This window comes from Lynx rufus, unplaced genomic scaffold, assembly GCF_022079265.1.
Source record: "Lynx rufus isolate CCGP_SWC_20201006 ecotype Redwood Valley unplaced genomic scaffold, mLynRuf1.p SCAF_18, whole genome shotgun sequence".
Taxonomy (NCBI): domain Eukaryota; kingdom Metazoa; phylum Chordata; class Mammalia; order Carnivora; family Felidae; genus Lynx; species Lynx rufus.
The window spans coordinates 16,357,250-16,371,069 of NW_025814832.1; the positions used below are offsets into that span (position 1 = coordinate 16,357,250).

At 45.2% G+C, this 13,820-nt stretch overlaps 1 protein-coding gene across 3 annotated transcripts in view; it reads right to left on the minus strand.

Annotated features, from left to right (window-relative positions):
• Window positions 1-4,458: 4,458 nt before the first annotated feature.
• MSI2 (musashi RNA binding protein 2) overlaps window positions 4,459-13,820 on the minus strand; it is a 392,149-nt gene continuing 382,787 nt past the window's right edge. Inside the window, exons 12-14 of one of the 3 annotated variants that reach the window (XM_047080983.1) lie at window positions 13,185-13,339; window positions 10,820-10,892; window positions 4,459-8,380 (exon numbers count right to left, since the gene is read on the minus strand). In XM_047080983.1, coding sequence (XP_046936939.1) covers window positions 10,851-10,892; window positions 13,185-13,339 — 197 coding nt within the window. In that variant the 3' untranslated portion in view covers window positions 4,459-8,380; window positions 10,820-10,850. Of the gene's footprint in view, window positions 8,381-10,819; window positions 10,893-13,184; window positions 13,394-13,820 lie in introns of all 3 variants that reach the window. The other 2 variants (XM_047080981.1, XM_047080982.1) reach the window with 2 other exon arrangements.

Here is a 13,820-nt window from a genome sequence, read left to right on the forward strand (position 1 = left end):
TCAATAGCTTTTGTGGTAATAACTTTATTCTGTTTTTCTACTTCTGATCAGTTTTGGTAATTTATATTTGCTAGGAAATTTTTTGCTTTTTCTTAATTTTTAGATTTGTTGCTCTTGGTATTCTTTTCTCATTGCTATCTTGCTCCTTGGATTGCATATTTTTGCTCTTTCTTTTTTTATTCAGGGTGACTTGCCTATTTTATAAAAATAGTCTTTGTAAAAATTCAGCTCTTAGATCCCTTCAATGACTTTGTTGTTTTCTATTTTATAGCTTTTAGCTTCTATCAACTTCTTATCTCTATTTTTTTTAGGTGCTGTTTACCACCTTAAGATGAATAATAGATTCCTTCACTGAAAAATAATATTTTTTCCCATTGAAGTCATCTAAAGTTATGAATTTTTGAGCAAAGCTTTTGCTGTATGTTACAGATTCAGATACAATGTGTGATTTTGTTGCTTTCTAACTTTCCTCTTTGATCCAAGGACGTCCAGAATTGGGTTTCTTAATTTCTGTGCAGTTATAATGGTTATGATCACATTTTAATTATTTCTAATTTTATTGGATTATGATCATGGAATGTGGACTACAAAACTGCCAGTTGTTTAAATAGATATTATTAATTTTATCGGGGCGCCTGGGTGGTTCCGTTGGTTAAGTGTCCAACTCTTGATTTTGGCCCAGGTCATGATCTCACGGTTTGTGAGTTTGAGCCCCTTGTTGGGCTCTCTGTTGGCAGTGCAGAGCCTGCTTGGGATTCTCTCTTTCTCTGCCTCTCCCCTGCTTGTGCACGCTGTATCTCCCTCTCTCTCTCTCTCTCTCTCAAAATAAATAAAAACTTAAAAAATACTAATTTTAGCTATCATTTAATTATTAATAATTATATGATTAATATTTTATTAGTTAATAAGTAAAATAAAAAATTAGTTAATAGTTAATTATTAGTTAATAAGGAATTAATATTATTTTGCCACACAATGGGTTGATTTTTGTATATATTCCATGGATAAATGACAAAAAATATACATTATTTAAAGATTCTATAGTCTGATGATCATTTACTAACTGCATTATACAATTCCTCTGTCTTTGTTTTTGTCTATTATACATGTCTAGTTCTGAGAGAGGTGCATTAAAGTCTGTAATTGTATTTTAGGGCGCCTGGGTGGCTCAAGTCAGTTGAGCATCTGACTTCAGCTCAGGTCATGATCTCATAGCTCATGGGTTTGAGCCCCGCATCATCCGGCTCTGTGCTAACAGCTCATAGACTGGAGCCTGCTTCGGATTCTGTGTCTCCCTCTCTCTCTCTGCCCCTCCCCCACTCATGCTCTGTCTCTCTCTCTCTCTCAAAAATAAACATTACAAAAAATTTTAAGACATTGTATTTTAATTTTTATCAAGTTCTCTTTGCACTAGTAGTTTCTGATTTAAGTGTTTAGTTCTTCTGATAATCGAAGCATAGGGTTTATCACCTCTATATCCTCTTGTGTCTTTTGTCATTACAAAATATCCCATTGAGTGGTTTAAATTCCACCCTGACCCCATTTCAATTCTTGCCCTTTTTTGTTTGTGTTTGCCTGTTTTCTCTTGCCACCCCTTTATTTGCAGCCATGTTTATCATCTGTTTCTATAATAGCAGATAATTCGGTCTTGTTTTCCTAAACACACCTGTTTTGTAATGGTAGAAAATTCAATCCATTCATATTTAGATAATGATGGATTACCTTGCTAGCTTTCCCCTTGTCCTACTTATTATGCTTGGGTTGATCTTAACATTGTTGTTTCTTGGTTTTCCTTTTCCTGGTTTTTTGCTGATTTGTTTTCTACTTAATATTTTTAGTGTTTCTCCCTGAAAGTTTAGTTTTCTCTAGACTGATATTTTTCCGCCTCTTTTTGGGTACGTTTAAGCCTTTAGGTTAGAGCTCTTTCCCCCAACCCCAACCAGGCACACTCAACACTGATGCTGACATCGGTCACCGTGCTTGAACCCAGCAGGAAGTCCCGGAGATGACACTGCAATTCTGCCACTGAGCACTCGTAGGACTACAGGCAAATTACCTACCCTCCCTGAACGTTAAAACGCAGTCACGCAACACATGTGGGACTAACCAGACCATTGTGTGGCTCAGCTAGCATACAGTTGACGCCTCTATTCCCTGCTCTTTCCTTGGGCTTTTGGGATGGAGCTGAGCCATGAGGATGAAGACAAACTTTTCCATGTCAGAATTCCTAAAAGGAATTTCTCGACGGAGCTTCCAGTGGGCTATTTCTGTGGGGCAGCAGGGCTTGTACTCTTCCGTCCGCAAACTTAAGATACTGCAGAGGCCTGACGCTTTGCCCGTGGACATAAGAGGTGGGCCTGGAGCCTAATTCTCTTGTCTCTAGCCCCAGACAGGAAGGGACACCTTCCATCTTCTCTTCTTGGCGCTTTGTCTACGTAGCAGCAACGTCCATAAAATAAAGCTGGAATAAAGCAGGACACAGGAAATTGGAGGAGGGGCCCAAGAAGGCCATCCCCTGGGGACCAAGGTTTTACCCACGGCTCTGAGGAAGCAGTTACAGGAAGCTTCATCCCTGACAGACCTCTAGGCCTGGTTCTTTACCTCCAGAGCTTAAAGGCCAAGGAAACCCTCTGGTCAGGCCCTGTCTGGACTGCTACCACCAATCTTGGGACTTGCCCTCAACGAACCGTGTCTCAATTCTTTTCTCTCCTCTGATAGCCAGAAGGCAGAAGTATCACAGATCTAGTTCTTTCTACACCTTTGATTCCCTTCATTAAGCAAGACTTTGAACCTGGGGGCAAAGGCCGGGCTTCCTAATACCCTTTCAGACTCCTACTGAGGGTCATGGAATTGGTCTTACACCCTCTCCTGTAAGTTGTTAACTAGCTGAGGCCTGCAACCCGGAGAGCCACTTAGCTCCTTTGACACACATCTACCATCTGGGTCCTATGATCTCGCTGGACCTTTTGTGTTTGCTCCCCGCCCACCCAAGGGTCCCGAGGTGCTCTGCAATCTGCTCTTCCCCAGCAATGCTCTCTTGTCACTTCTTAAAAATAGCTCCACCAGCTCTCTGGGGCCGGGGGAAGGGCTTCTTCATGCTTCCCTTCTAGAGGGAAGGTGTGATTATGGTGCTACCCTTCTCTCCAAACCAAACAGCTCTCCCCCACCCCAGCTCTCTTCTGCAAGTGAAAGAACACCAAACAACTCTGTTCAAAACAGTTTATTGTATTTTATTATTTTTTTTTTTTTGTCAGACAAACACATTGATTTCTGGACCACAGTAGAGGATGGAAACCTTTCACAAACTTATTTATTTGAAAATACAAATATAAAATTATACTTTCCACATCTGTGATGTGAGAGACTGCCATCCACATAGTAATTTTTTACAACAGGGCTTTAAGAAAGCCACACACAAAGACCTGAAAGATGCTTGAGATATATATATATATAGATACATATATATGTATATATATAAAAAAAATACTCACTACCAAAGTTGTCATCAGTTTCATACTAAAGTATAAAAGTAAGGGTGAGGTCAGCCACAGTGCTAGGGAAAGTTTTATTTAGATACATTTATGTCCACATGAAACGCTTAGACTTGCATCCTATTACATATGGAATTCTGAGTTTACAATACACCATGAACGGCCGATCGGCTAGCCCACGCTACTCAAGAGGACACTCACAGATTCCACACAGGATGGTACAGTATGTACAGAATACAGCAGAGAGCCTTCTAGGGAGGCTCCGGAACGTCTGTCTCCCAGGCCCCCTCCCCCTCCCCCCTCGTGCCCCTGCCTCCCGGAAATGAAAGCCTGTCTGAGACAATACATTCTGATTATTTGATAGCCAAGTGTTTGAATTAAGCTTGCTTCCCCCAGAGGGGTGGGTTTTATTTATATGTTTTTGTTTGAGTTTACTTACTTTTTTTTTTTTTTGGTTTAAAAAAAAAAAAAGAAAAGAAAACAAACATATTACAGTATTAAAGTATTGCTTAATGTACAGCATCTCCTTGTGTAGTGTCTGTGCCCAGGACTGGGCTGAGCTGATGATTCTGCTTTTCTGTTTAGGGTGAGGGCAGGGGGAGCCCACCAGGGTCTCTCTTCAATGTGCTTGCCAGCCTCCGTCCCTCTGCTCACTCCTGCCCCAACCTCCTTGCTTTTGTCTTCCTTGGAAGACAGCCCGGCTGGTGAAGCACATTCAAGAAAGAAAATTCTCCCCTCCCCTCCCCGCCACCCCTCCCCCCCCAGTCTCCCTCTGTCCCTGTGTGCCACTCCCAACGGATAAAGAGAAGTATGAGTTAGTGTTTCTTTTGTAAACAATTTCATATGCAATATAATACAGAAAGCATGGCTGACCTTCAATAAAAAAATGTAGTAAACTATATTGCTTTATTCTTGATTATGCTGCAGTGAGTGAATGGCAGAATGAAACAGTGTGGTGGTGGTGGTGGCTAAGTCCCTAGCCCTCGTTTGCACTAAAGATCAAAATAGGTTTTGTTTTTCTATTTGGAACCAAAAAAAAAAAAAAAAAAGGCCACCCCCCTCCCCAAACAAAACAAAAAAACCCCAAAATCAAAAACAAAAAACTGAAAACAAAAACTGAACACCTTTCAGGTCATTAGAACCAACAATTACCCAATGATTTTTATACTAGTCTAGCAAGATGTGTGTAACATTCACTGGCTGTGAATTGCTGTGCAGCGAAACATCAGATTGACAGCAACAGAGCCATGCTACCTTAAAGTCCAAGCTACGAGTTCAAATTAAGATGAAGGGTATGAAGGATAGAAACGCAAAGGCCTGTCGGGGCTTCGTTCGAATCAAGCCAATGAGCGACTGGGATAGAACACAAGGCTGTTTGGTTTTCCCGATGGGTGTGAGGAAGGCCACAAACCAGGGCTGAGAAAGCTCCTGGGAAGGGGACCGAAGGCTTGGTCATCCCCGTCGGCCCCATGTCCAGGTAGAACCAGGAATGGGTCCGGGAGCTAATGCCACTCCCTCCCCTCTGCTTGGGAGGAGAGGAGTTCGGGGGTCCCAGGCAGATGGATCTGGAAGCCAGAAAGTCACCCGGTGGCTATTTTATGATTCCGGGGAAAAGCCATCAGCCAAGAGGGGTGCTCCCCCAGGGAAGGCGAAAGGTGGTTCCCATGTTCGCCATTGAGCTTAACGGAAACAAAGACAAGGCTGAACATCAGTGCTAAAATAATTTACAAAAATCTTCCAAAATGGACTTCTAGATGAGTGGGGGGACGAACGTGAACCTTAACCTAGGTAGCCACATTAAAACATATCAGATTTCCACGAGATTTGTGCTATGGGCTACTGGGTCTCTTCAAAAGGTATTATAAACATCTAAAACATATTCACACAGATTATCAATTTCTTCTGAGCATTCTTAAAAAAATATTTTTTTCTCTTAGTAAAATCATTTTAATATACCATGCCTCCCTCTTTTAAAAAATAAATTAAAAAAATCCAGTTTTGCATATCTAGCATTAGCATTTAAGGTAGTATGGCACACCCCTTCACAGTTGGGGGGGGGTGGGTATCTACAAAACGCCGTAGAGTCTGCCGGCATTTGAACATCATGAGACCTTGGGTTCGTTGAAACCACATCAGATCAGCAAAAATAAAATAAAAAGTTGAAATTGGAAAAACAAAATCGAAAGGAAAAAACTGCCCCAAAATTATTAGCATTTTTTTTTTCATAAATAAGAGAAAGTTCTATCCTTACTGGTCCTAAATCTGAGTAACTATGTCTAATTTTTTTTAAACCTTAATTACGTTATATCTATCAATATGTACTAGAAGAAAGAGAAGAAAAAAGGTCACTACACTAGTACCAGGACAGGACGTTTACAAGATAGCCATTTTTATACATTATTAACAGACAGTGATCAACAAAGAGTCTTCTATGAGGTGATGGGGGTTGCAGAGAAAGGAAGGGTAGTACAGTACATCACCAACATGGACAAAATAGTAATTAAATTCCCTAGTCTAGACACTGAATTTCTGGGAATTTATTGTCTTTTTTCTTTGTGTGTGTGTGTGTGTGTGTGTGTGTTTTAATAAAACTTCTATTTTTTTTTTAATTTTATTACTTGAACAAGTTTTGATATTTTAAAAGCGCCCAGCATTTTACTTAACGTGGTTGTTTGGAAACAAAAAAAAAAAAAAGAAAGAAAGAAAAACAAAACCAAAACAAACCCTCACCAAACAACCTAACATTTAATTGGAGAAACAAGATTTTTTTTTTAAAAAAATGTCATTGCTGTTTCATTAGAATTGAAAAAGGCTTTTTTTCTTTCCTTCCAGGTTCGCATTTTGGAGCCTTTTGTTTGAGGATGCTTTTGCCCTACCATGTCTGTGAATGTCTACATTAGTCTACTTTGTTAGTAAAATTTATAAAAATAGGAGTGCAGCAGCTCTTTATAATAAACGTCGCATTCAGTGTCTCATACTGGCTGTGCCTTAAGTACCAAATTTATAAACGTAACAATTTAAAAAATATTAATAAAACGTCAATATCACATTTTAAAAAAGAAAAAAATATATATCCACACTACAATATGTTTTAATGCCATCTATCGAGTTGTACTTCTATAGTTGCTGTTGCCGACCTATTACCAATATTAAAAAAAAGTTAAATTAAAAAATATCCTTCATCATAAGTATCTTTCCCCAACCGAGGACCATATATTATAACAGCCAAATGTCAAACATGTGCAAACAGGAAACTGTCAGTTTTTCCCACCAGTCACAGTGCAGCGATGTTTATACTTTTTATTTTTAAAATTCTGTTTACATCTACAATAAATTAAAAAAAAAAATTCTTCCATAGCCTCTCTGGTGATACTTGCAGCACTGAGGTATTAAAAAAAAATATATAAACCAAAAGGTTGCTTTCCTAATTTGTAAATAGAAAGTGAATGGAGAGAAGGTTTCGTTAATGCAGGCTTCTCCGCTCCTGGCCCAGGGGGGTGGGGCCCCCCCAGAGCTGGGGGCCGGGGGGGGGGGGGTGGGGGGAAGGGAGGGGCAAAGAGAGGCAAAGTGTCCTAGGGACCTTTGGAGGTGCTGAAATGGTTGGACGATAGAAAATGATCAAATATTTAAAAATTAAGACTGAAAAAGAATGTCCCCCCACCCCTCCCCACCCAAGCCAAACAGGTGTGCTTTGAAACTTTAAATATGTTAAATATTAAAATTGTAGCTTTGTTTTTAAAAAACGTCTTGGGAAAAGCAGTTTTTCATATTTTAAATAAAAATCTAACTAGACGGTAACATTTGAAGCTGTGCACAGACGAGAGGTTAATATGCTGGTATGACACGAATACAGTTCTTAGGTCTATCACACAGACAGAAGGAGCTGAACAGTGTTCGAACTTTCCCCCGGGGTCGTCCCGGCAGCTGGGTGTCCTTCCGCCTCCGAACTGACTTGGTTACCATTCCTTCCCCTCCTTCCCACAGAGCATCGAACTGCCTGGGACCGACTCCCTCACAAAAATATTTTTGATTCTCTTTCTTAATAGTTTCTATGTAGTTAATGGAATTGTATTTACAACGTTTCTTTTTTTTTAGAATTCACAATTTCAAAAAACCTTATAATATCACCTCTTTCAACAGAAAAAAAGCACTTATAGAAAAGAAGGACACTCAAAACATCGTCGTCCTTACCTTATTGCCGAAAATAGATATACTTAGGTTAACAAAGAGACGTCACAAAAAAGAACTGCTAGAGAGTCTGTTAATTAGCTTACTACATCTCACTTCTTAGACAACGCAAAGTAGAAAGCTTATGCCCATCTCCTACTCCACACTTCACAACTTTGCTTCCGCCGGTGCACAAGCCGCACCAGAAAATCCATACAGTCTCAGAATTGGTACCAAAATATTGAGAGTCATATTACCATCTCAGCATCCTTTAAAAGTGAGAACAGAATCAAAACAAGCCAAAAAAAAATTTTTTTTAAGAAAAAATAATACCTTAATATAACAATTATACTATGGTTAGCTTTTAACTAGATATTAAAGCTATATGACTACCGGACTAAGTCAAAATCACTACCAAATGTGATTCAAAGAGATTTAAAAGGAGAACGGGGAAGAGGGGAGAGGAAGGGGGAAACCATCAAGAAAAACAAAAAAAACAAAACAAAACCAAAATCATGGGTTATATACACATTTAAAAGCTGTTGTCATATATTACAGCAGATTCGTGAGATGATGAGATGTAGTCAACCCTCGATCCGAAGTGAGCCATCTCTGGTTGCGATGGGGAGTGAGGCTGGTGGGGGTCCAGGTCTGATGACATCACCTAAACAAAGGGCCACTCAGAAACTTCGCCCAGTCTTGCCTGGACATCCAGGTATGCTCTGCAGGGTACGCAAGGTCGGGGGCGCCCAGAGGAGAACATGAAGTGGGAAGACAGAGAAGACGTGTCAGGCAAACGTACTGTTGACCCCGACTTTTTAACTAGAGCTTTCCAAGTATGACTACATTGGGCTACCAGGTAGGTTTGAACATGGCCAGGCTAACAGCTTCCCGGGGTCACAGCTTGGGAAATCTGACACCTTCGCCCCGCCTGACGCTGGTGAGCAGACAGCTTTGCCACTCATTTTGCTGGTTTGCTATTTTGCCGATTTGATACGGCGCTGTTGCATGCTTGGGGTCAGGGCAGGAAACGTGGTCAGCAAATGTGGCCGCGCCGGCTGGTCAGCTACACTGGTGAATTGCAAACTGACCAGTGATGCTTTTTTTTTCCTGGTTAAACTTCTGGTTTTTCAAAGCTAAATGTTTAAACACCTGCAACTTTATTAGATACAGTCAGTGCCAACTAAAGATGCAAATTACAAAAAAAAATCTTAAAAAAATTGTATTTCATATCAAGGACTCGAGGTCAGGAAAAACACACACAACAAACACCCAGCTTTGGTTATAGGACATAAAGACAGGCCCGGGACTCACAGACCTCCTGAGTCTCCCTGAACTGACTGTGAGCCTGGACCAGTCCTTTGCGGGTGGCACTCAAGGTCAGAGAACGAAACCTCCGTTAGGGACAAAGTGTGTGCTTTGGTTCAAACATGTGACTCAGTTGGCTGGCTTCATCCGTTTCGGAGGGGGTGGGTTTTCCCTCCACTCTCCTGGCTATGTCATCCTTCTGTGGGAAGCGGGTCCCAGAGCCGGAGGAGGGGAGGATGGGCCAGAAGCCTTGCCCTCCCCCTATTCCGACAGAAGCTTAGAGGCCCCTGGAGGGCGGGCTGTGCTGGGAAGCCCTTTGCCACCCTCATTTCCAGGAGAGGGACAGGGCAGGGCAGCCCCAGTGTGTGACCTTGCAGGGACCTGCTGTGCCCGGGGTGGGGGTGGGGGGGTTAACCCCTCTGTCACCTGACTCCACAAAGGGCGGGAGCCACCTCCAACCCCCAGGGTCCACTTTGCTCTCAGAGGAACCTTACTTCCCCTGGGCCCCCAAACCCAGCTTAATTAGTAGTGAGTAGCTCTCCTTCAAACTGTTAGTGGCCTCTGGCTCTGGCCAGCATTGGCCGGGTCAGTGCTGGAAGGGAAGTGGAGGGAGGGGCGGGGAGAATTCACACACGGGGTTTATTTGGTTAAGAGAGGCAGTCGCATTAGTTGAGGTGATTCCTTAGCAGCAACATTAGAGAAATCCAAAAGAGATCTGTGGAGCTCAACTCAACCTGGTCCCCCCACTGAGCCCACCGTAGAGGGTCCTGGCTGACTTGGGGGCCTAGAGGGACCCTTTCTATGAGAGAGGGGTCCTACTAACTGCAAACCCATCTCCAGCCTTGTTTCTCTTATGTCCCAACTTAAGAGGCACTCTTACCCCAGCTGGGACCCATCCCCGGCCTCAGCTGTCCCCCTCCCTCTTCCAAAGAGACAGACCCATGCTTCAAGCCCCCCAGCTAACATGCTAACACAGTACCCATTTAGCGCTCATAAGAGAACCCCTCTTCCTTCTCCTTGTCCTTCCCAAGAGCAACAGATACTCCTTTTCCAGTGAGACTGTGGCAAGAGGCTCCCTCACTGACTGCCCCAACCTCCCCTTCTCCTCCACTCCGCCCCTTCCATATCCCCATCAAAGTGATTTAAAAAATGTTTAATTAACTTGAGCTCAGTTTAAAAGGTTAGGAAACTGGCAGGGATCCAAATCCACGTTACGCAGGTGATGTCGTTAATTTAATTTGCTTTTCGTGCGGTAATCTGGATAATTACTCAGTAGTTACTGGCAAAAATGTTTTCTTTTCACTAAAAGATGGAGTCTGGCTGTTTTGACTGCAGGAACCCCATTGGCTGAAGCCAGCGAGCTCCGGGAGACCGAAAGGGCCCAGGGACCTAAAAGGCCATCTCGCAGGACCCTGGAGGGGTGGGACCCTGGCCCCCTGGCCCCCTGCCCCCCCCCGGGGGGCCTGGCCGAAGCCCAGGGTTCTCCTGCCTCTGTCTCCTTGGGACAGGCACAGCCCCAGATCACCTTCCAGTTTCCTACACTCTTGATCGTATTTCAAGACGGAGAAAGATGAGGGGTGGGGAAGATAAAGAAAAGGAACCGAAAGAACCAAATCAAGAAGAAAAAAAAAAAAGTTAAAAAAAAAAAAGGTGGGGGCCACGATTAAAGCTGGAGAAAGGGATGAGAGAGTAAAAGACTGGAGTTTTTGCCCCCACCCCCCTGAAAAGGGGTCGGGAAGAGGAGACAGAGGTGCGGGCGCGATGAGACCAGGCGCGCGCGTACTTGCACGCCCGTGCGCGTACACGTACGCCACGCCCGGCGGGGCGGAGACACATGGCAGGGAAGGTAATACCTCAGAGTGGGATGGCAACAGAAGCACCTGCTCAATGGTATCCATTTGTAAAGGCCGTTGCAATCAAAGGTCCCTAAAATTGCACAATTGTTAAGGTCATCAGCACGCTATACACGGGAACAGATTGTCATATTCGGGGAAAGGAAATTATCTCTAGGACTAGACTGTGGTTGCCAGCATGAATATGTAATTCTGAGACACCGCGCCACCAGGGGCCGGGAGGCCATCCTTCCCCGCTCCAAGCCCTCCGGCCCCCACTCCCCACCCCCAGCCTGTGTGCTCACCCCAGGGGGGAAATCGAGAGCCAGATTCACGGGGGCTGCATGGGTGATGGGGAAGGGAAGTCTGTGCCCGAAATGACGGGCGCTGCTGCCCTGAACCCCGGAGGGCAAAGATAACAGTGTCTCTGCCCCGCGGTCCCAACAGCTCCAGCTGGGGAGAGAGCAAGCCCTGCGCAGACACAACGTGATGCCACACGTGGTTATTTCCGAGAAGCATCAACAGGACACAGGTCAAAAGACCCAGGTTTTCCAGAACAAATAGGGTCTGTGTTTCTGTGCGCTGAAAACGGAAATGAGTTGTGCTCTACACATGGTGACAGGCGGTCTCCCGAATTGATGCGGCTCTACCCCGAATAATCATACTCTCGAGTTGGTGCCTTGGCTCATCCGGGGGGGCTGACCCTTGGGGCCGCTGGCTTATGTGATACTGGCTTGGGAAGAAAGGGACAAGGACCCAAACTGCATGGGCCAGGGGTGGTGGCAAAGGGCGTGTGTGTGTGTGTGTGTGTGTGTGTATGTATGTGAGAGAGACAGAGAGACAGAGAGAGAGAGAGAGAATGTGAGAGAGAGCAAGTGTGTGTGTGTGTGTGTGTGTGTGTGTGTGTATGTGAGACAGTATGTATGAGAGGAAGAGAGAGAAAGGGCATGTGTGTGTGTGAGAGAGAGAATGTGACAGAGTATGTGTGAGGGTATGTGTAAGAGAGAGAGAGGAAGAGAGAGTTTCTATGAGAGACAGGAAGAGAGAGAGGGTGAGTGTGTGTGTGTGTGAGAGAGAGTATGTGTAAAAGACAGCGAGAAAGAGAGAGTATGTATGAGAGAGAGAGAAAGAGAGAGAGACAGAGAGAGGGGGAGTATGTGTGTGAGAGAGAAAGAGAGAGGGGGGAGAGTGTGTGTGTGTGTGCATGGGAGAGAGAGGGAGAGGGAGTGTGTATGTGTAAGAGTGTGTGTGCATGTGTAAGACAGCTTGTGAGACGAAGTGTGTGTGTATGCATGTGCTAAGAGTGTGTGTGTGCACCCGGGCGTGTGCCTGTGTGTGTAGGTGTGTGTGGTTTCCAGTGCCGTGGTGGGATGCAGGGAACGGTGGTGACCTGGTGCCCCAGACTGTCTGCACTTGCTGTGTTCTCTCCAGCTCGGCCCTGAGGCTGGGTTCTCCTGACAGGGACAGGACCTGGCACAGCAGACACTCCCATCTTAGCCCCAAACCAAAATGCCTCCAAAATGCTGAAGTTGGCTAGGACGGAGGGTGGCCGAATTTCTGTTTCCCCAATGGAAGGGACAGCGAGCGAGTGGGCTCAGGCACATTCATGCTCACACACACCAGGAGGGGGAAGAACAATACAAATCTGAAAACAGCATGCAAATCTGTTAAGCAAATTTCCATTGCCTGGATTAGTTAGATTATAGAACCACAGAGCATTACAAATATCAAATGCATTTGGCCTTTGCGGGGCTGCAGCTAAGGAACGCAATTGGGAACTTACTTGGAACCTGGAAACTGTAAGAAACATTAGCCAAGGAGACCACCTGGGAGGGAGCCTGAACCCCACACTGTGTCCCAGGGCCAAGCGCTGCCTCTGGACCTCAGGCCCGGGGGACTCTGCCCACCAAGGCTGCTGTCCTGAGGTGGGGGGGCGGGTGGTCCCCAAGCTCTGAAGTCCCACGGCCTTCATGGCAGTCTCCAGAAGGCAGGGATCAAGCAGGGGGCTGATACCGAGGACCTGTTATGTGCTAGCAGGTGACACATCCTATTTCCATGAATTCTCACACAATCTTTTGAGGGAGGCGTACTTATTGTCATTTTGTAGCCAGGGACGTGAAGTTTATATATGGACTGGAGGTGACGGAGTGGGGATCTGAACCTGACCTTGCCCGTGTGCTCCTTCCGCGCCATCATCGCATGGCCGCATGCCGGCTGCTCAGGAAAAAGCTAAACGGAGGAGCTTCAGCCCTAGGTGGCTGGCGCAATGTGGACGGGGACCCGCTGCCCTCTCCTCAGCCCCCAACCCTGGGCTCTTCTGGTACACTCTCCCATGGGAGACAGGTGGGAAGGAGGAGGCAGGAGGGCAGGGGAGGCGGGTACTTACAGCTATGCCGTGGCCGAAGCCCGAGCCCGGCTGTGGGCTGGCCGCGCTTATGTAATTCCCCACTCCGGAGTCCTGGCTGGCAGGGCCGTACAGATCGGCGACAGGTCCTGGGCTGTTGGCCCCCGGGAAGCCTCCGGGCCGCGCGGGGTTGGAGCCTGCCGGGGAAGCGGGCGCGCCAAAATTCGGTTGAGCACTGTAGCTATTCAGGACTGGTGTGCAGAGAATAGAGCTGGGTATGAGGCCAGAAGCCAGGCATGCACCGGTCATTACAAGCCAAACACTCGAGAAAAACAGCTGAGGCCCAACTTCTAACACTCAACCAAGGCCATGCGAAAACATTAGCAGGGACTCAAGAATACTCAGCCCAGGCTACTACTAAGAAGCTCGGAGCTCCAAAAATAGAGAGAATAAAAAAACAATCATTCAACACACTACGGCAACCAACCCGAGGTGCTTCACTGCCCACCAAATTATCACAATAGAAATAGAGATATATATGGAAGAGAGAGAGGAAAAGAGAGAGAGATTTTTTTTTTTTTTCACATCTGAATTGGTGCTCATGCAGTCTTGTCTAGATCTGGGCACGTTGAGACAGCATTCACATCCCATGCAAACTACAAAGGAACTAGTTTTAGA